The sequence below is a fragment of the Clinocottus analis genome, unplaced genomic scaffold (genome assembly GCF_023055335.1).
Source record: "Clinocottus analis isolate CAN_PGR_092001 unplaced genomic scaffold, fCliAna1.0.p SCAF_17, whole genome shotgun sequence".
Lineage (NCBI taxonomy): Eukaryota > Metazoa > Chordata > Actinopteri > Perciformes > Cottidae > Clinocottus > Clinocottus analis.
The window spans coordinates 15102223-15124160 of NW_027175898.1; the positions used below are offsets into that span (position 1 = coordinate 15102223).

The 21938-nt window shown below is 41.6% G+C and overlaps 1 protein-coding gene across 1 annotated transcript; it reads left to right on the forward strand.

Moving 5' to 3' along the window:
• The first annotated feature begins 1161 nt into the window (after positions 1–1161).
• On the forward strand, positions 1162–20450 carry rps6ka5 (ribosomal protein S6 kinase, polypeptide 5). Its single transcript, XM_068579957.1, has 17 exons — positions 1162–1452; positions 4355–4426; positions 4573–4791; positions 5032–5147; positions 5257–5358; positions 5553–5636; positions 5761–5864; positions 5951–6101; positions 6295–6456; positions 7849–7974; positions 9254–9387; positions 10173–10266; positions 11158–11328; positions 11654–11845; positions 13501–13660; positions 13998–14161; positions 14678–20450. The coding sequence occupies exons 1-17, from the start codon at positions 1383–1385 to the stop codon at positions 14993–14995; spliced, it is 2439 nt and encodes an 812-aa protein (XP_068436058.1). The 5' UTR covers positions 1162–1382; the 3' UTR covers positions 14996–20450.
• The last annotated feature ends 1488 nt before the right edge of the window (positions 20451–21938 follow it).

Below are 21938 nucleotides of genomic sequence, written 5' to 3' on the forward strand. Positions count from 1 at the left end.
CCTGTTTTAGTTGATCTGCCTGCCAGCTGTTTCTCATAACTATAGATTTTATTTCTGCACTTCAATCAAATGATTACTGTACCCCAAAACCATTAGTACAAATTAATACAAAAAAAATGCTGGTAGTAGAAAACCAATTTCAAATTATGTGGACCTTTTCCATGATTTTCTCCTTTGAAACTCAGCTTGAGCCTCAAAAAGATTATCCAATTTTTACCCAACACAGAAAAAGATATATAGAAAACCCAAAAATGTGAAAGGCCTTTTCTGATCGTTGTATCAACAGTACAAAGATGACACCCTGTGTACAAATTGGTGAATTACAATAAATTGAACTCTCTTTGGGATATCTATGTGTGTCATGAAGATTACTCCAGGTTTAAGGATGGACTATAGATTGATAATACAGCTTCAGTCTGGTTAATCATGCAGACCTTTTTCCCAGCACTTTGCATTGTATAGTAGTTTTACATTTGAAACTATCTGTGAAATGAACACAGCTCACTGTTGCCTCACACAAAAACATTAACTGAAAAATAAATAGAAAAAAAACTAACAAAAAGGAAAATAACCAAATCCCCTTTAATTTATGACTATGCACTATCTCTGGTACTTCCGATGTTATTACCTCAACGAACAGGAACTGATAATTTTCCTGATATGGTGTTTCTTTCACAATACTTTACTTTATGAATTATAGCTTTTGCCAGCTGCAACACATACATATTTATACATTGATATTATATTATATTATTATTATTACTATAATGTGCCTTGTGTTTTGCTTTGGGTACTTTGCTAATACCTGTGTGCTTCTGTTGAAGTAAGATTTTGAAGGCAGGATTCATACTTGTCAGAAAGTATTTTTACACTCTAGTATTGCTACTTTTAAAATATCTGAGTATTTTTTTCTACCACTGTATATTCCCAATTTGTAAGAATTGTTTTAATGCACAATTCGTTGCACTTAAACGTGTTGCATTTCTGACCTTTGACAGGAGCGTGTACAAGAGAAGTCAGCGCCTGTCTATTGTGGGAGGCGGGACCATTTGACTCTGACATGAAAAGAGCCAATCAGGGGCCAGATCTTCCCATAGCAACCCCAATCAGCGAAGAGGGACTGTCTGGTTGCGAAGGTAGTGGTAGTGTTGGTGTACTGGAAGACGCAAGTGTTTCCTTTGGGCTTGCTTGCTGCTAGGTTTAGTAGCAACAATCTGCCCATATATTTCTCAAGTGTGGCGCCTAAGTAACAGGTGGTTAACTCTCCCGCTAAACAATTAATTCCTTCCCAAATTCATATCGGCAAACTAGCTTGCGAGGTGAACGTCCACCTCGCCCGAGAAGCCACTGAACGTAACGCTAATTGGGAGCAGGAAACTACGATGCCATCCCCGATGGAGGGATCGTCCAGAGAAGGTGACCTCTTTACTGTGAAACACGAGCTGAAAAACGGTGAGTTACCCGCGAGCTAAACTTTTTGAAGCGGTCGTCTCTTTTTTTATTTGCAAACGTATCTGTCGAGGGGGGAGAGTGAGACACGTGCCCGCTCGGAAACGTGAGCTGGCTAGCTTTGGGACGAGGCAACTGTCACTGTCGACGGGCATTTACATAGTGAGCGCTCCTCGAGTCCAAAAAATGGCAGAGACAGCGGAACGTTAGCCGACTAACGTTCCGCCTCCTAACCATTTTACTAACGTTAGCTAAAACTAACTACCTATAATATTAACGCTAAAGCTGACTCATTGTGAACGTGTCGTTTCGGTTAAATTCAGACCATCGCCAGAGAGATTTTCCCGCAAGTTTATGCGCCTGTGAACGCCTCTTTTTTTCTTTTTTTCCCCCTACTTCACGTTGATTATCAACATTAAATTATGTCGGCTTTTAGCCTCCTGGTCTGTTAGCTTAACTTCTCCTCGGCCAACGGAGAGCAGCAGGCGGCTGCAGTGCTGTCGAGCCGCGAGAGGAAACGTTAGCTTGGTTTCTCTTAATCATACAGAGCAGAGATGCACATCAACTATTGGTGCTTAAGAGGATGGCAGTCAGGTGTGTTTCTTCCTCTCTTTGCTGTCCTGGTTAACGGTAGATTGTTCAACAGCATCCAGTTAACCTGTGACGCCCGTGTTGAGTCCTACTGGCGTGTGTTTAGCTCGAAATTAGTTTCACTGAAGGCTTTTTGTTTTTTTGGATTGTTTGTAAAGCTATATTTGAGGATTATGAGTGTAAATTAAATATATAAAATATTTATCTATTATCTTGAGGGTTACCTTATTGATACACATTTAGGATAGGAATATATAAGAGTTATCCTTCTGCCTATACCTTCAGAAGTCATATTGTATCTTATATTGTATAAAAGCTTTACACATTGTATTGTATGTGATGACTGATTAAAAACACAACTATAGCACAAAGTGAAGGAGTGTTGCCAAATAACATTACAAGCAGCATCTCAAAAAACAGATTTCTACATGAGTCGACAGGAAGTTATTATAGTTACTGTTACATTTCCAAACTGGTTATGATTGAAGGTTTTGAGCACAGTGGCATGTCAACCGATTGACTGCAGAGGGCTGCTGAATAGTTGGACATTGCTTCAGCTGCAATTTGGTTTATAATGACACAGTTACGCCGTTCAGGCTGCAACATGACTTATGCTGCACTCCCATTCACGGTCCTGCCCCAAATATGCAGTCAGCCTGGTTGTTACTTCACCTGTTTTTCTTTTTATTCCTGCTTTGGACCCCTGCTCTCATGTGAGACATGTCGCAATAATATATAAAGATAAACATACCTACAAAGTCCATTCATTTGTATGAATCTTCCTGCTACAATATAAGGGTATTTGTTTGGGAAATTGGAGAAAAAAAAATATTCGACAGGGGACATCATTGTTAATGCTAAAAAGACAAGATATCCACAGGTTGTTGAAATCCAGTTGCTTTAGACGGTTTCTTTTATTAAAGTTTGATCACACAAACCAAAATACACTATTCATCGCAAGCGTTTTATCATGAGGAACATTGGCATTTTGCTTCTGTGGACCGAAGAGGCGCCTCTGGTCTAACAGTAAGGAAATCATCTGGTTGGACACCTCTGTCGGGCTATTAATAAACACCAAAATCTAACTTGTACTTGGCAGATGAGCTTGACAAGGGTGTTATGCAACCAGAACCCTTGACCTCAGATTTGAAGGGCAGTGTTGTTGTTTTGAAATGATACGGTATGAACTGAAAGTGTCCTAACGGTTGCAGCGTTTCTTCTCGTGCGTAACGGGAGAATCGGCAGAAAAGATTCAATCAGCCGCTTTAATTGCTCAGTAGCCTCTTTTCACAGATTGGGTGTGTTCACTACAAAGGACATGCATGTCTAAGAGCGCGCTATGCTCAGTCATCTGTACAAGGAAACCATGAGTTAGAAAGACACAAGGAGTCACTTACAGTGTGTGCTGACTTCACTGATGGAAGATAATTACATTGTTTTGCTTGTTAATGTTGCATGTTGGCCTGCAGTTGCATAGTAGATGATCACATACAGTTTTTTAAAGATATTTTGTTCATATGAAGGAAGTTTAATGATTAAGCATGCAGTGGTCGCTGCAGCATTTGCGCATTTTTACAATTAAACAAATTCACGCGTGCAACCTACTGAATCTGTTACTGTTGACTATACCTTCGTTTTTACCACCGCTCAGACTTTCCTAACTTGTCCAGTGTTTAAAATCGCTGATCCTCCAATTTGAAGCGCACTTCTGCAACCTTTTGGCTTTGCATATACTTTGACTTCATTTGCCTCAAAGCGTCATGGTTGAGAGTCTCTTTGTATCAACAAAAACTAGAAGAATACATTATTTATAACATGGGCACCGGTTACAAAACAAAAAGTACAGTACAGGACTGTAAGGTGATGTAATGTGCCTTCTGGTGTCCAGCTTTTGGCAACAACGGCTTAAAACAGCTGATCCGTTTCGAATGTATTTCCAACTTGGCTGTGTCACAGTATTCAATAGACTTTCTTCACTGATTTTGACCAGAGGCTGGATGTTCATCATTGAAATATGAGGACTTCAGCTTTCTGGTTGACTGAGCTTAATTTTGGAGCAGAAATCATTTGCAGTTGCAAACAGTAGGGCTGCCAGTGCAGTGAATATTTAAACATACGGTTTCTTATGTGCCAGATAAGCCTCAGGTTGGTAAAACCAGTGAGCCATTCGTGAAGTAAATAACCCAATATGGAATACCTCTACAGTGAAATACTGTAACATGATTGTTATTTATTGTTCTTTAGTATTGTATTCTTGTTTTGTTTATATGAATTGAATGGTTTATCTATTTTGTATTTCTCCTTCTGAATCCAGCCAACCTGACGGGCCATGTAGAGAGGGTGGGCATTGAAAACTTTGAGCTATTGAAGGTCCTCGGCACAGGAGGTGAGCGAACATGTTAACTTTTTTGTTTCTGTGCGTGACATTCAGTTGCTCACTTGCATGCCAGCCTGGCATCCGATATTATGCGTTTTAAAGCTGTGGCTCTGCACTGAACTTAATTCTCTGTCCTTGTTTATTCTCTCCACTAGCTTATGGCAAGGTGTTCCTGGTGAGGAAAGTGAGCGGTCATGATGCTGGGAAGCTGTATGCCATGAAGGTTTTGAAAAAGGCCACCATTGTACAAAAGGCAAAGACTGCCGAACACACACGGAGTGAGCGGCAAGTGCTGGAGCACATTCGCGAGTCTCCATTCCTCGTCACACTTCACTATGCCTTCCAGACGGATACCAAGCTGCACCTGATTCTCGGTAAGAATATTGTATAGGAAACTGCCTTTTGTGTTGTGTTTATACAAGAAGAAGAAGAAGAAAAAGAAGAAGAAGAAAAAGCAGGCTAATGATTGTCTCCTACCCTGAGGCTGAAATGGGTTTTTCACCAGCTGAATGTAAACTGAAAAAAAAAAAAAAAGCATTTGCACTTCCCTGTAGAGACATTAACCTACTATTATTTCAGATGAAATGTGACATCCATTATCTCCTTTGTTGTAGATTATGTAAATGGAGGGGAGCTCTTCACACATTTGGTGCAAAGAGTGCGATTTAAGGAACTAGAAGTTGCTTTGTACAGTGGAGAGATTGTGTCGGCACTAGAACATCTACACAAGGTAACGCCAAATTCAACACATCCAGGGCCTCTAGTCTGTTCAGAAGTCATCTATTGATGCGTACTGAGCTTTGTGTTTCACTTGCCCCGCTGTTGCTCTCTTTTTGCAGCTCGGGATTGTCTACCGGGACCTGAAACTTGAGAATATTCTGCTGGATTCAAGCGGCCATATAGTTCTCACAGACTTTGGCCTCAGCAAAGAATTTGATCAGGTACACACTGTGTGTATGTCCTCATCCAGTGTTTTCTTCCAAACGTGATGAATGTCCTTCCAAATCAAACATTGGCAAAGATAATAACTTGTAATAACAAAGTCCTGCCTTCTTGCAGGTGTGGGCACGAAGAATAATCTGTTGCATTTGGATTCTAAGGTGTGTCTTCTGATTTGTCCATTTTGTCAAAACAGGTGGAACGGGCGTTTTCTGTCTGTGGCACCATTGAATATATGGCTCCAGAAATTGTGGAAGGAGGGGAGTCTGGACATGACAAGGTAATTTGTAGTTTTATGCTGTCGTCGGTTTGATCTAACCTAGCGGTCAGACTCTCCGCTCTGTATTCCTGGATGCATGTGCGACCCGACAAGTCACGGGCGGTTGCTTTTTAATGCGTTCCAGGCAGTGGACTGGTGGAGCCTCGGCGTGTTGATGTACGAGCTTCTGACTGGCGGATCACCCTTCACCGTTGATGGAAATGAAAACTCGCACACAGACATTGCCAAGTATGGATTCTCCCTGCTGATCGCCATTCCAACCTCCAGTTGAGTCACTCTGACAACGCTGACCGTATCTGTCTCGCACCTCACAGGAGGATTTCAAAAAAGGATCCTCCTTTCCCCAAAGACATGGGACCTCTGGCCAAAGACCTCATCCAGCGACTCCTCATCAAAGATCCAAAGAAGAGATTGGGCTCGGGTCCAAATGGAGCGGAGAATGTAAAAAAACACCCGTTTTACCAGGTGGAGCTCATTGCTTGTCTTGCATATTTCACAATATTTAGAAAAACTAAGTGTCCGGGTGGGCTTTTAGGCCACATAACGGGGCTGCTTTTGAGTGAGCGGCATTTAGGAACATGGAGTGTTTGTATAAGTTAGGTTAATAAGGATGGGGGGATGAACCGCCATGTTTTTCTTTTTCTAAACTCTCTTTTAGAAAATAAACTGGGAGGACTTGGCAGCGAAGAAGGTGCCGGCCCCGTTTAAGCCGGTGATTCGAGATGAGCTGGACGTCAGCAACTTTGCAGAGGAGTTCACCGAGATGGACCCCACCTACTCTCCTGCCGCTCTGCCTCAGAACTGTGACCGCATTTTTCAGGTGGGAGTTACGGGTTTGTTAGACAACTAGACCTTTTTCTTGTTGTTGTTGTTATTGTTGTTGTGACTCATTGTTTTGCTGTTTACATATAGAAACATTCCTTTGTGCTCCCTGCAGGTCATTGCACAGGACGGCGTTTACATTTGCTTTGTGCTCATGTTTGTCTAGTTTGGTTGCAGGCAGTGTGAGATGTTGACACGGATGAAAAAAATTGCATTCTACACTATCCACTTTTTAGTCTGCGACTATATTTGTCATACTCCAGAGCAATTCAAGTAATCAAGTGAAGTTTTGAATGTCCTCAAAAGGTTGCTGTAAGTCAACATGAGTCTGTCTGTGTGCACTGGTATTTCAAATTGACTAAAGAGTCTTTTATTGAAGTAATTGCCGCCATATGCAGCTCTTATTGAAGTAACAGATGTGAATGACTATTTTTGATGTAGCTTTGAACCATAATATGGCCCACAACTCTGTGCCAGCTGATGGCTGTCTGATGTATTGCATGAAATTTCAACTCTGATTGCCTTCTGGATCCTTGAGCTGGGTAGATCAATAGATCCATTAACGGGCTTCTCTCATGGAATAAAAGGTTACACTTTGAGAGCATCACCACGTCTGTCTCGGTTACGCCTTCAGCCTTTGATTGCCAACTTCATCTTGGCTTTTTTTTCGCTCTCAGCTGCCATTCACATAGTCTGAAATTTGGGGTTCTTTATAATTTGCAAGCCTAGCAATCTCTGAGATAACGACAGCAATCCCAATTTTAAACCGTGCACTTGCTCCCCCACGGTGGCTCACAAAACAAAATTAAAATTGCATTAAGAGCGCCAAGATGTAATTTCACAGCAGAGCAATCAAATATTCAAGCCCGGCAATTTAGGGCATCTCATTCATTCACCACCCATCCTTCCGTCCATCATGGCTGTCACTACATACCAAACAGCTGTGTGTGTGTCGGGAGGGGGGGAAAGGGGAGAGAGAGATTAATTCCATCTCAAAGCGTTGGGTTCCCCACAGCTGGAATTATGCAGGCAGCGCTACACAATGACAGGTCTAACAATAGGAACAGCTGGACAGCCACTGTCACTCACAAATTAACATAGTTGGGCTCATTGTGGAGCTGACAGGCTGGTTTAATATAGAAACATCTAGAGGGGAAAAATGCGCAACACTTTAAAGTTTTACAGTAAATATGGAAATGCATACAGCCCATTAAGGGTCGACAAATGACTGTAGTGTATAAAATAAAGTATAATCAGCGGGGTTTTAATGCCGCGAGCTGTTTCTGAGGCTGTAAACTGCAGCAGTGGATGTTTAATTTCCCGCTGTCTCGATAGTCCAAACCTCACTTTGCAACGTAAACACCCAGAGTTCATGCGTTTCTGCGTTCAGGGCTACTCCTTCATGGCCCCCTCCATCCTGTTCAAGAGGAATGTGGTGATGGACGACCACGTCCAGCTGTGCGGAGGCTCCGAGAGGCCGGGCTCCGCCGCGGTGGCCCGCAGCGCCATGATGAAGGTACGACGAATGGACTCTGAGGCACAAACACACTTCAGCTAATGGCTGCCGTCACAGATGGATGATATTTCTTTTTTCCTTCCCTCCTCCACTTATCCTACTGTACTTGTTTCACTCCCTCACACTCAGATTCAGTTGTCAGACATGATCCCGTTTGTTTAATGACGCTTGTTCATTAATGCACTTGTGTTTCTGTTTAACGTAACGCGTTTGAGGAGAGAGCAGAGTGCTGCCTTTTGCGGGTTCATTGGGTTCCAGTCGTATCATCAACATCCTGACTGCCTTCTGCAAACTTTGCTGTTTTCAAGATTTAGTATCAGATTAGGTATTTTGGCGATTGGCAGTAGAATTAATCTTTTTAATGGTTTTCTGTCCAGCCCAAAAACCTCTTAGCAATGTTTGATTAATTACCAAAAGCTGGAATATTTTCAGGATTTTCATTTTTTTTTTTTTTTAAATCACCATTGTGGCTTACATGTGAGCTTGGTTACAGCTACTACTCTTGTAGTGCTAACACTCTTTAGAAAGAGGAAGTTTCATCTGAGCTGTCAGGGAACAATATGCTCCAAATGAGCTCACAATTCCAGCCCACCATGCTTTCATGCAATTTAATGTCGTACTTTTGTCACTTCCATGTTTCTCTGTTGTAGGCAACATACATTTTAGAACATTGCACAACAAAAGAAGTGCAATGGGTTGCTGCTAAATTAGTTTTCATGGACTGCTGCAGATAACTGGGTGGTGATACACATTTTAAGATCCTGTAAAAAATCGATTTAGAATTTTCTAATCACATAGAAAAAGCAATATATATATATATATATATATATATATATATATATATATATATATATATATATATATATATATATATATATATATATATATATATATATATATATATATATATATATATATATATATATTTTAGCAGATAAGAGACTTCAGGTTTCAGGCTGTCAGTTGCTATTAATTTAGGTGGCATGTTTAATATATATGCCGTATAAAAGACCTTTAGATTAGACTTGAATTTGAGAAAACGTTTATTATTTCTCACCTTCTTTGTGTCGAGAATGAAACATTATGGAATATTAAGAATAGTGGATCAAAAGACATGATTTATGTAAAGCAGTATTTACAGTATTATTTTATAAAAAAAAAGGTAAAAGCTTAATTTAATTACATTTTACAAGATCTCACAACATTAAAACTATTATTGCGTTCATTTGTAATTATTGAACACTGATTTGTCTCCGTTTTTTAAATGTATATTTTTTAGGACTCTCCTTTCTACATGAGCTACGAGATGGACCTGAAAGACAGCGCTCTGGGAGAGGGCAGCTTCTCCATCTGCAGACGCTGCACACACAAGAAGACTGGACAGAAATACGCAGTCAAGATTGTCAGCAAGAGGTACGAACTCACATCCTGCCGGCTCCGGTGTGTTTGTCTCCTCAGATGCTTTTGGCTGAGTGATGTTTATAGTCTCACTGGATGAATCCGTCGGCCACCTTCCACCTTACCCCACCGCCTTAAATTCATAATAATGTCACAATTTGACTCTAATAGGTCAAATAAAATCAGAGAAATTATTTAATAGTTTGTTAAAGGTTGCCAGATGTGGGTAAAATAAATGTAAATACATCTCTGCTCACAAACCTGTTTATTTTTTTGCTGCAAACACAAGCTTTGATCATGTGTGTTGACTGCAGTCCTTCACCACACGCCCTCCATTGACACTGTGGCGCCAAATATTATGGCTCTTCTAGGGGTGAGCCTCCCTGAGGCCACAAACGCATGATCCTTAGTCTACATTGGTTGGAGAATTTGAAAAAACTGAACCTTGTGGGCTGCTACGATTTGAATTATGGGAAATAAAAAAGCAGAAGAAAAATGCCTAACCCACACAATTCACCTCTACACTGTACTTCAAACAAAAGGTAGAAAGGTAATGGGTGTCTTCTTACATCCTACTGACTTCATTATGTGCTAAAAAAATGAAAAACACTTCTGCCTAATTCAATCAAAAGTGCCTAAAACGTCACTTGAAAACACGATGATACAAAAACTGCCCTCTGCAAAAGTGACTCTCACTGGACCGTGTGTGTGTGTGTGTGTGTGTGTGTGTGTGTGTGTGTGTGTGTATTTAAGTTGCATTACGTGACCGTTCTCTGACTTCCTGCTCGTGTTCGCTGTAGGATGGAAGCACAGACTCAGCGGGAAATGGCCGCCCTGAAGCTCTGCGACGGCCACCCCAACATTGTCAAGTTGCATGAAATCTACCACGACCAGGTGAGATCAATCCCAGTAAATTTAGCTTTGCATTGGACTCTCTTCTCCGTGGAGCCTGTCGAGAGCCGCGGCTTTAATAAGTCCTGGAACTGGAACAAGGCGGATTAATGAGGATGCTCGAAGCCCTCAAGGTCTTTCTTCATCTCTCCGTGTATTGTCCTATAAACATCTCCGTGTGCTCGATATTTTCACACCTAAAAAGGTATTTTTAAACCGCGGGGCTGTTGAAACGTCCATTTCTCGCCGCTAAAGTAGAAACAACCTAGATTGACTTTATACGTTTTGTCTAATCGAGCCGCACACTCCAACTGAACCAAGTGTGCATGTGTTCCAAGCGTAGCTTACCTCCAGTTATTGGGATGGTGTGTCCGTGTGGCGGACTGTGTACAGGTTCATTAGCCCTCGGTCCTTCAAGCCCAGGAGCACCACTTTAGTCCTGATGAGCTCAGTGGGGTTATTACTGTACCTCAGAGGCCTGTGACCCAGATCAAAGCAGCGCTGCCTCGCCTCGCCTCGGCCGAGTCCGCTTTTGTTCCCAAAGCCCAGCGCTAATGAGAAAGTCTACCCGGCTGCCCAGACACAATATTCCCTTCCCACTTTGTTTGGCCCCTTTCACTTTTACTCAATACCATTATGGTTTGATCTCAACATCATGGCATCAGGAATGAGCTTTTTTTTTCTTTTTTTTTCTCCTTATTGTATCCCTATATTTATTATGCAACCGGAAAAAAAAACTCATCCACCATTTCACACGTTAGGATTCAGCGGCTTCCAACGCGCACTTCAAGCCCCGCGGAAGCAATTTCAGAGGATATCAAAGAATATAGGTTACACTTGAGTGTAGCAGAGGTAGGTGAGAAGTGTAAATATACTGTGTGTGTTTGCTGTTAGCTCCACACGTTCATGATTCTGGAGCTGCTCGGTGGAGGCGAGCTGCTGGAGAGGATCCGCAGGAAGCAGCATTTCAGCGAAACGGAGGCCAGCCGCATCATGCGGAGGCTGGTCTCGGCCGTCAGTCACATGCACGACGTCGGAGTGGTGCACAGGGACCTTAAACCGGAGGTACTGGACACACACTCAGCAGGGCTGCAGCTCATTATTATCCCATTTGAGTAAAGTTTGTGTCTTTTTAATGAATACAGATCATGAGCGTTAAAAAAACAACAAGAATTACTGTGTTTTTCTGAACTTGTTGCGATCTGTCGTGCTGTTACTCGGACTCTGCAATCTTCCACAAAACAAGAGAACAATTGTTTGACTCTAACACGGGTCAAAAGTAGCTGGTCAGACGAGTCTCGGTGTCCAATTTTAGTTCACTCTCGAGTGGACCCAGTTTCAACTGAGCGGAGAGAAATGATTGCTGTTCGTGTCTCCAATTGCTTCGTAGAACCTGCTCTTCACAGACGAGAGCGAGAACTCGGAGATAAAAATCATAGACTTTGGCTTTGCTCGCCTCAAACCACCAGACAATCAGCTCCTGAAGACTCCCTGCTTCACCCTGCAGTACGCAGCGCCAGAGATACTCAAGTACGACGGCTATGACGAGTCCTGCGACCTGTGGAGTCTGGGGGTCATTCTGGTGAGTGAGTGCAGGACACCGGAGCCGTGCGCCGGTTCAAATTAAAACGTGAACTGAAGGAGAATCTTTCATTATTAATGACATGTTATCCCCGAAGGAAATATACAAATCAGAAGCCCCCGTTTAAGTATTTTTTATCTTACAGCATTTTGAACAGAGATTTTAAACATAACGGGTGAGGAAAGGAAAATAACTGCTGCTGGTTATGTCTTTTAAAAGGTTGAAATTTTCTTAAATGTGAAGTTGTTTTACTATTTATTGGATTGAAGTAGCAATCACTTTGGGATTTACTTATTTCTGATGGGGATCTTTTTTAAACTGAAGGTAATTATTATTCTCGTTTCATGGAAGAAATCACTGATGTTGGTTTGCTTGTCAAATGTATGCAGAGATAACAGGATTTAACTTTTAAGAACCCATAGTGTATAAACATTTTATAATTCATAATATCCGGAATGCTAATTTCTAAGCACATGTTCAAACTGCTTTTAAAAAAATATATTTGACATGATCAGGTTAAAAGTTACTGATACTTAACCCGATTCAGGAGCCTCATTAATTATGACCAAGTATCGGCCTACTTTAGACTACCTCGTCCCACAATGTTCCAGGAAAGTGACCCAATTACACAAATGTATATTTTAAAGCCACTTTGAAGTCGTCTATCATGTCAACCAAAGCATTTCTATAAAACAAATTAAAGTTCAATCATGAGCTCCATACAGCGATGATTTGTTGACGTTATCCAGTATATGGATTCAACATTTACTACCTCCTCGTGTGCGTCTGAATGCGAACATGTATGCATTCATGTTTGTGCGCGTTCTGCTTAATCGTGTCTGCGTGATATTCATCTTCCTTTTCTCGTTCAGCAGCCGCGACAGTCGGCATCCTGTGGTGAGCCGACACAGTTTAACGCTCGCCACAGAATGAAGAGCGACCGGCCCAAAACGTGACTTCCTGATAGCGAAAATGTCGTCTTGATTCAACCTTTTCTTTCTGTGTAGAGGAGGAACATTTAAAAAGAAGAGTGCAGAGAGTTGAGAGAGATGTCTGGACTTGGGCGGTCATCCGAAGAGAAACTGTGTTCTCTTGTTGTAAAGCGGTGTTTCACACCGACGCCCCCTGGGGGGATATGAGAGTAGTGTGCCTCATGGAGCTTTGATGAAATGAGTACTGACAAGCTGTGTGCACAAAGCCCTGCAAGCAAAGTGAGCAGACATGGAGAGAGGGCGGGAGGGAGGGAGGGAGGAGGAGAGGGTTAGGACTGATCCTCCACTGCCAAGAGGGCCGTTCCCAACCACTGCCATTATAATGAGAAATCAGATGTAAGTGGGCCAAGGTGAGAGCATCCTGTTCACTCATCATGAGCGCACACACCGCTCTTCTGTCAACAACATGCAGCGTAACAGTGGAGCAGCGTGGACAGTCGGGATCGGTCAAGGGCTCCTTTTTTTTTTTTTTTTAAAGCACGTGTTTGTTTCAACAGCAGATTTTGTTTCAGCACGGTTTCCTTTTCCCAGTCACTGTTTCCCAGTTACTTTCTCAGCTCCTTGACTTACAAAACGAGCATGAAGAAGCAAATCCTGCACCACACCGACTGTACAATAAGGTGTGATTTTTAAATGTTTTTTTTTCCCCCTCTCTGTTCACAGTACACCATGTTGTCTGGGCAGGTGCCTTTTCAATGTCAGGAGAAGAGCCTGACCCACACCAGTGCTGAGGAAATCATGAAGAAAATCAAACAAGGGGACTTCTCTTTTGAAAGTGAGGCCTGGAGAAACGTGTCCCAGCAGGCCAAGGACCTGATCCGAGGTGAGGAGGGAACCGGTGGCTCAATCTTAAGGCTGGTGTCTTGAACTGTGCCAAAAGTTTATTGCAACTCATCCTAATTGAAAATACCGGCCTCCTTTACTCCAATTTCAGATTTGAACTAATCCAAATAAATCTTTCCGGCATTAGAAAACACTTCAAATTAGTAGTTTTTTAAAAGAACCCGTCAGACAGTTTTGGAGTGACAACATGTCACAAAAAATGTTGTCCGTTTTGATTCGTGTTAACAGGACTATATTTTAAACATTTGGATCACAGATTGAACTTTTAACCCACAAAGTAGCTCACGGCGAATTATCTGCGTCGTCTTTTCCTGCAGAGCTGCTGACAGTGGACCCAAACAAGAGGATTAAGATGTGTGGCCTGCGTTACAATGCCTGGCTCCAGGACGACAGCCAGCTGTCCTCCAACCCGCTGATGACGCCGGATATTCTGGGCTCCTCCACTGCCTCCGTCCACACTTACGTCAAAGCTACCTTCCATGTAAGAAACGACCGGCCAGTGCGTGCTCGTTTCAGATGTAGGGCGGGATAGTCCTTCGGTCGGGCCGGGAACTTTAGGAAAAGCCGCACAGATTATTATTAGATTATTTATTTCAGGTGTATTATGTGGTTAATCAACCAAAGTAAAACAGACGTTTCAAAAAGTGGAATGATTTAAAAGGGAAAGTATTTTTCCGTATATTTTATGCATGAAAAATGTGTTTTCATTGGTAAAAAAACACATTTGATAATGCAACATGTTTGCACATTGTCCAAAACATTGCAGGGATGCACTGATCTAACATATTAGATCACTATCAACGTGGCTGCTGATCTTTTTTCAGCACTCGTAAAGAATTAATACTCCAATATCAGCAGCGCTCAACAGTCCTATTAGTGGACGAACCTGAATCGCTATCGGGAGAGAAAGAGAGCAGGAAATCATCCCTCGGAAAATGAACAATGAAATCTTAATTACTGGCTCGCCAATCTCCTTTTGTTTCCTTTCTTCCCTTAGGCATTTAACAAATGCAAGCGGGAGGGTTTCCGCCTGCAAACGGTGGACAAAGCGCCGCTCGCCAAGAGGAGGAAGATGAAAAAGACGAGTACCAGCACGGAAACCCGCAGCAGCTCCAGCGAGAGCACCCGCTCCTCGTCCTCCTCCTCCCAGTCGCAGGAGAAGACGTTCGCGGAGGGCAACGCCAAGCCGCCGCCTTCCGACGGCACGCCTCTCACCTCGCCCGTCACCACGCCCATCACCACGCCCGTGGCCCCGGGAACCGACTCCGAGCACCAACCGGCGCATCCGGCCTTTCACTTCTCAGAAGAACAGTAAGAGAGCAGAAAAAAGGGGAAATTCAGACCGTTTCATGACCCTACGGGGGCGGCTCCGGCCGTCCTCTCCGTCCCTGGCAGCTCTCTCGGCATCCGGCTCAATTTTTGCATGGACGTCCGCACGTCTCCAAGAACCAAGCATGCAGCAGGAGCAGCGACCGTCACCTCAGTATCAATCAACCTTCACTAGCAATAGCCAATCCCTGTTATTCTTCACCATCTCTCACACACACACACACACAGACTGTTTCAATCGGGGACCGGACCAGGAAGAAGTCGCTGGAGAAAAGGGCTGCCCTACTTGCCCCCCAGGTCCCGACAGACAATCGGAGAGACGTCTTCGGTCTCGCCACACAATCGCAGCTCGCTCTCTGTCTCGCGTCATTTAACTGTCTTCGCCCACGCCTCGGAGCTTTTAAAAAGAAAAAAAGGGAAAGTCGTAGTGTTTACATCATGGATTCTTTGTATTTTTCGTCAAAGGGAGAAGAAGAAGAAGAAGAAGTCGGCCCACTTCTCCGCAAGATGGAGCAGGTTGTTTATATGTGAATTTTACAAACTAAGATTTATTTATGAGAAGCTATATTGTTAACTTATTAATGGTTCAGACTGATCTGAAAAGAAATAATGTATACAGAGAGTCTTTAAAAAAAAAAAAAGGAAGAAGACATCTTGTGTATGTGTGTACGTGTATCAGCTCAAAAGACTGTTTCCATGTAGTCAGGTGGTTGTTCGTTCATCTTTGTACTTGTTAGACATCAATGCTTCAAGTAGGTTACACAGATATGCAGACACTGTAATATTTCTACAAGCAAGAAGAGATTAACACCATTAGCCGCTGGGTAATGGTTGTCAAATGTTTGTTACCAAAAGTCCTTTTGGACTTTTTTTTAATGGAGGCTGGTGAAGTTTGGGATTTAACTGCAGCTATGTCCAGTGGTCAAAAAAACCAAAAGGGATATCCTTGTTCACAAGGATTTAAAAAAAAAAAAAAAAAAGCAAAAGTAACCATCTTTTTATAGGAACAACCAAATGTGGATGTATGTTCAGCCAAATATGTGGTTTTCTATTGTTGTATGAGGAGTCTGAGGGGATGTTTCCCCCGCAAGAAGAGCTATATTTAGATTTATTCTGTTCCTCTCGATGTGGGAACGTGACCGTGTCAGGACTCAGCATTGCTGCTGTTCCACATGGTCTGATCCTCTAGCCAGTATTGACCCCAGCAGTGGATTTGCCTTGTGTGTCTGTGGGTGTGTGTGTGTGTGGCTCCAATCAGCTTAGTGCGAGGTGAACGCGTCAAGGAATTCAAGGTCGAGTTTTCTGAGATCCGAGATGCCAAAAAAGGGCAACTTCAAGTGGCTTCCTTTTCAAACAAATTGTTTGAAAACGGAATGTTTTATTTGCCAAAAAAAATGCAATTAAATCAGGTAACGGGACACGTTTGAGTCTATGAGTTCGGGCAGGTGACGCATAAAGACATTTTAACGCAATACAGTGCAGAAAAATTGCCACTTGCGTCACCGCCCAACGTCTTAAAACTACTGCAAAAACATCTTCCCTTTATGAAAAAAAACAAAGTCCCCAGAGGACAGACCTCAAACTAACTTGTATTTTTGACACCACCCCTTTGCTCTAGTTGCCATGTTGTGCTGCATGACTGAACCGGTGGTCTTTGCTCTCATTTTGAGGCAGATATCTGGTTAGTATTTGGTCCCTCAGTGCATGATGTAAAACCGAAACATCAACCTCTTCTTTCGCGTGGTTTTTATGGCCGTTTTTTGGCAGATTCTCACTTGATTTTAAATGTGAGTTCACTTGTTTACTTGCACATTTGAATACGCCGCCCGATTTTGAATTCGGAGGTTTTACTGTTTGAGGTGTTTAAACACCAAAACCCCTTTTTTTAACAATAGCCTGAATATTGTAACGTCCCGATGTTACAATACTGGAGAGTTAGGAAAGAAAATGCTCCGTTAAGTGTTTTTTTTTTTTTTGCAAGTGTGCGTTCGTCTGTTTTCATGGTGATTTTGGAAATACTGTATTCTGTTGATATGTACAGAGGTATTTGTGTTCCAAGCAGTTTCTCCTGATCCATCAGGATACAAACGTTGTGTGAGACACACACTCCTTCATCTTCTTCCATTTCTAATGCACTCTGAATTTGAACCAAAGCATTAACTTCAAGGTAGCTGCTCTTAAGCTGCATGAGATGTTTCCTTTCATGCAAATATGCAAAGAAATGCTTCATATACATCACGCTTTATTTGTTTGTTTTGTCCAACTGATGTAATACTTCAAATGTTGTTTTTTTTAGCTCAGATCATTTATTTTGAGAGATTATTCATAGGATCTGAAATATCCATATCCAGCACATTATCATGCTTAAAACTATGCATCACTTGTCACTTCAAAAAGACCTCGCCGAACGGGTCCAAACATAACACGTAAAAAAAAAAAAGGGCGCCGTGTTCATGTACTGTACTTTTACCCCTCACAGCAGAGGCCACGATAGAAATAGCAAAGTAGAACCCGTTGGCCGAATGAAAGGAGTCCTTGGATCTGAACACTACAAAGCTCTTGTCTAACTTAGTTCGCATGAGCTCCCCGTTGCTGCCTCATTAAGCCTCTTTTCTTTTGTTTGGGTGTATTAATAGCTCAAGAGGAGGAAGAGGGGAAAGTGGCCTATATTGAGCTCCCCTCTGGGAGCCAGGCGCTATTAGCTGATGTGCTGTTTGTTCCAAAGAAAATAGCGTACGCTCCACACTGGCTCTGTGGGACCGGGCTCGTCTTTTTCTTTGTGGAGGAAAATAACAGTGTATCGCAGGAAAGGGTTGGTTTGATACCGACGTCTCTGGAAGGGCAGATTTCTAAAAACTAGGTTCCCCTCCTTTTGATTTGAAAAAGAGAAGCCAGTTTGACGTCCTCTTGGCTGGGAGACATTTTGAAAATTGAATGAAAGGTAATTTTCCTGTGGCCAGTGCTTCCTCCTTTTTTTTTTTTGTTGCTTTTCTCTGAGTTCAGGTTGAAAGTATCCCACCCGATTAGATAAACCTTTGTACCTCTTTGCAGCTTTAGCTAAATGAGGCAATAGTTTGGACTTTTGCAGGATGAATAAGTGACTGTTGTAGAGTCAAAGCATAAGATTTAAGGACGTTACGTCTGCCAAGAAAGTCGTGTGTGTGTGTGTTTTCGAGGCGGATGTTCTTGCCAAAACTGGAGGTGTCATGATGATGCTGTTGTGGGTGTGTTGACTTGAACGTGGTACTTTTCTTGGAGACGGAGCGGCAGCGTTTTAGCCTCGCGTGGCTCCGAGATCATGCGGCGCTGTCCGTGGTGCTGAAGTGACCAAACTTCTGGCAGTGGTGCAAAAAATGAGTCGCTTTCCACAAGGACGCCGTACTAATGTGATCCTTTTTGAAGCGCTTGTGGAAAAGAAATCACTGAGGGTTGCACGTGAAGCACACTGGATACTTTTAAGAAGTTGGAGTTCCTGCTAAGGAGGGAAACGACACAAATAGGATTACAAACCTCCGATTGTACACATCGAAGTCTGTTTACGGGCCTTTTGGGAGTATTACTGCATAAGTGAAAAAGTCATTTAAAAGGGTTTTATGGCAAAATCTGATAAATTATTCAATTTCATATGCTTAATCGTGTTAAATGACAAATTTATATTACACTACTTTGTCATTTAGCTGATGCTTTTACCCAAAGCGACTTACATTTATTGTTTTTTTTTATACAGCGTAGACACAGCAACGGGGAGCAATTTGAGGTTAAGTGTCTTGCTCAAGGACACATCGATAGGGACGAGCAGAGCCGGGGCTCGAACCACCGATCCTCTGACGGAAGGACAGGCATGTTAACCGCTGAAACTTGAGAACGACTGCTTTTAATGAGTCAGTTTCACTCTAATTACCAAACAAAAACATGTTGACACTTTTCAATGAGAAAAGTTCAGGGCATGTGACTGAGAAATCAAAAATTACAGTTTTAAAAGGGTGATATTTCCGATGCTGGGAACGTCGCAAACACATGAAACCAAAGCTAAAAGCCACTTTTGAGAGAATACTGTGTGGTGTTATGGCCAAATCCATATTAATACTTTACTCTGCACTGTTTCTGGAACAGAATGATGCGTCATGAGGAAGATTTAGTGTTTTGATGAGGGCAACATTAATGCTTTTCTGTATTAAAAAAAGATTTAAGAGATGTCATTCAGTCCTCATGCCAGCTTGTCACTTTAGTCATCGTCATCCTCCTCTTCGTCAGCGTCATGCATGTGCTACTGCTCGATTCTCTGTCACTATTTCTAAATTCCCATCAATCCCGATCGTCTCCTTGTCACATCGTTCCTGAAGCGTGTCAACAACAAGTACTGTAGCAGTGATTCCCTTTTTTTGAGATTGGTCAATATTAAAACTGTTTAAAAAAACACGCAATCAAGCTTTAAAAAAAAAAAAAGAAAAAGGAAAAACTTTGCACTTGTATGTTATTTTTATCATGCGATTAGATTTTTGTAAAAAAAAAAAGAAAGAAAAGAAAAAATGTCTCTTTGATTTTGTGCAGGTTCAGATGTTTAACTTTATTAATTCGTCTGTTTCTTTTCTCCGAGACGACGGCGTGACATAAACCTCAACACCGAATAGTACTTTTAACTGCGAGGACACACCGTGTGCACACCTGCTTCCTTAGGGCACTGTGAACTTCATCATTCAGGTCTTTCAGGCACACTGTTGATATTACGAGGAAGAAAAAAAAACAACCTTGATTTGCTTCAATAAATGCTTTCCGTAGTGGCTGAATACATCTGTACGTTTAATAACCTGAAACCAGTCATAGTGAGTCTTTTAAATAGACATTTAGTTTCATTTTCAAGTGTATTACTGAAGATATTTTGTGATACCGGGAGTTATCAACAGGACAACACGCGTGCGACTTCCTGTCCGTTTATTGATCTTGACTGATAAATTAGGTACGAATCTTGTTTTTTTTGTATTTGAGAATGGTATTTAAATTTAAAAAGGCACGTTCCACGGGAACTTTATTTCAGCGAGCGGCCTCTAGATGGCGGTGTTTAATAAAGTGCCACTCCGAGAACAGTTTCCTGTGCAGCATGAACTCCATTCAGACGTTTCGATTCATTCTTAGATGAGTCAAATATAAGATTGTGTTTGAATATGCTTCAAAAGTACAATATAATTTGTCATGTTGTCTAGCAGGACTAGAGATGTACGTCTGTGTTAAATGCATATTTATAACCAAATTTAAAATGTGTGAACTGTAAGTACTGTAAATGTCCCGTTATATTATTTTTTGTGCTCTGATTAAAATTGTTAGGACCTGATGAAAGGTTTCCCGTCTATTTTTAAAAAGTTATTCTATAGGATGCACCCAAATTTGATATTGTACGACAAATGTACAAGAGTGAGACTGACGTGGGAGAATTCCTGATTATGTGTAAAGTATAATAAAGAACAGTGATTGTGTTTGTAGATTTTTCCTGTTTATCGTCATCTGTGAAGAAATATGTATTTTAGACGTTACAAGCTTTAATGTCTTTAAATCCTCTTATAAGACATGCAACTGCTGTCACATGTTGCAATAAATATATATGTATATTACATATCTTCTCCACTTGGGCTACGACTAATGATTCTTTGCATTATCGAGTAGTAATCGTTTCACTTATTAAAATATCAGAACATTGCGAAATCACTTTCTGAAAAACAAAACTGACTCATACACATTGTTTACATCGCAAACCCCATAATGTACCACCAGAAAACCAATCCATTGACATGTGAGGAGGTAAAACCACTGAGTCTTTGAGCATTTCTTCTGCTAAATGATGAAATATTGGTACGCTTATTAGAGCAGGGGCCGATTGCTTTGGACTGTGAATAACGAATCGCCTTATCGTGGCAGCTCTTTTCTCCACAGAGGATAAACCTTCACGTTGTCTTGGCTGGTGTGTACTCACATGTGCTGACAGGAGAGGGCGCCCTTTGGCTCACAATCAGCTGTGTCAAATCTGCTTATTGTGAAAAAGTTACTTATCAACATTGGTGATATTTGAAGGAGTTTAACACACAAGAGGGAAGCTCCCATACAGATTTTTATTTTTTTTTGGTGACAAAAATCACTACAATCCCAAACCAACCCAGTAATTTGTCACCAAGGAGGATCTGAATCAATGCATCGAACAAGGTCAAAGGTCACATGTGTGCACGGTCACGCAAATAATTATCTCCCGCTCTTCTCTGTGTCTCACGTCTGCTTTTTATAACCTCAACTCTAAATGACAGTCAAGTCAGCATGCGTTGTGTAAATGTACGATGTCAGCTTGATGCTTCTGCACAATATTTAAAAAGCAATGCAGATTTTCTTTTCCACACACATTCTGAATCCACTTACTGTGGCTTCACCCCGCTTGCTACTGCGGTACATGCAACAATACAGATGGAGCACTCACAGAGCACTTTTGCCCGGCTAATTTTGCAATGCGGATGTCAATATGGACATTCAGCCGGAAAAACTCATTACACAGTGTGTCCTGTGTGTGCGTGTGTGCATGATATCCATTTTCTTTGAAATCTCTCTGCACTAAAATACTATCCATTACTAAATAGTGTGTTGTGTACTGTGGTCGAGTATTCAGATGGAAGGTCTGCACTCTAAAATCCATTGTGGGTTTTTTTTTATTTATTTTTTTAGAATTGGCTATTGGATAATACATCAAGAAAGACCAACATTTAAAAAATCTTTTTCCACAGACTCAAAAGGAAGTGTAAGAGTTTTTTTCATGCTTCAATACGTAGGAGACGTTTTCTTAGTGATTGCTGATACAGTTTTGAAATATATAGAATAAGAAAATATATATATATATATATATATATATATATATATATATATATATATATATATATATATATATATATATATAT

Coding starts and splice junctions, on each gene's coding strand:
- rps6ka5 (XM_068579957.1), top strand. CDS start 1,383: ATGCCATCCCCGATGGAGGGATCGTCCAGAGAAGGTGACCTCTTTACT. Junction 5,359..5,552: donor TCAGCAAAGAATTTGATCAG/GTACACACTGTG, acceptor TTGTCAAAACAG/GTGGAACGGGCGTTTTCTGT. Junction 6,457..7,848: donor ACTGTGACCGCATTTTTCAG/GTGGGAGTTACG, acceptor TTCTGCGTTCAG/GGCTACTCCTTCATGGCCCC.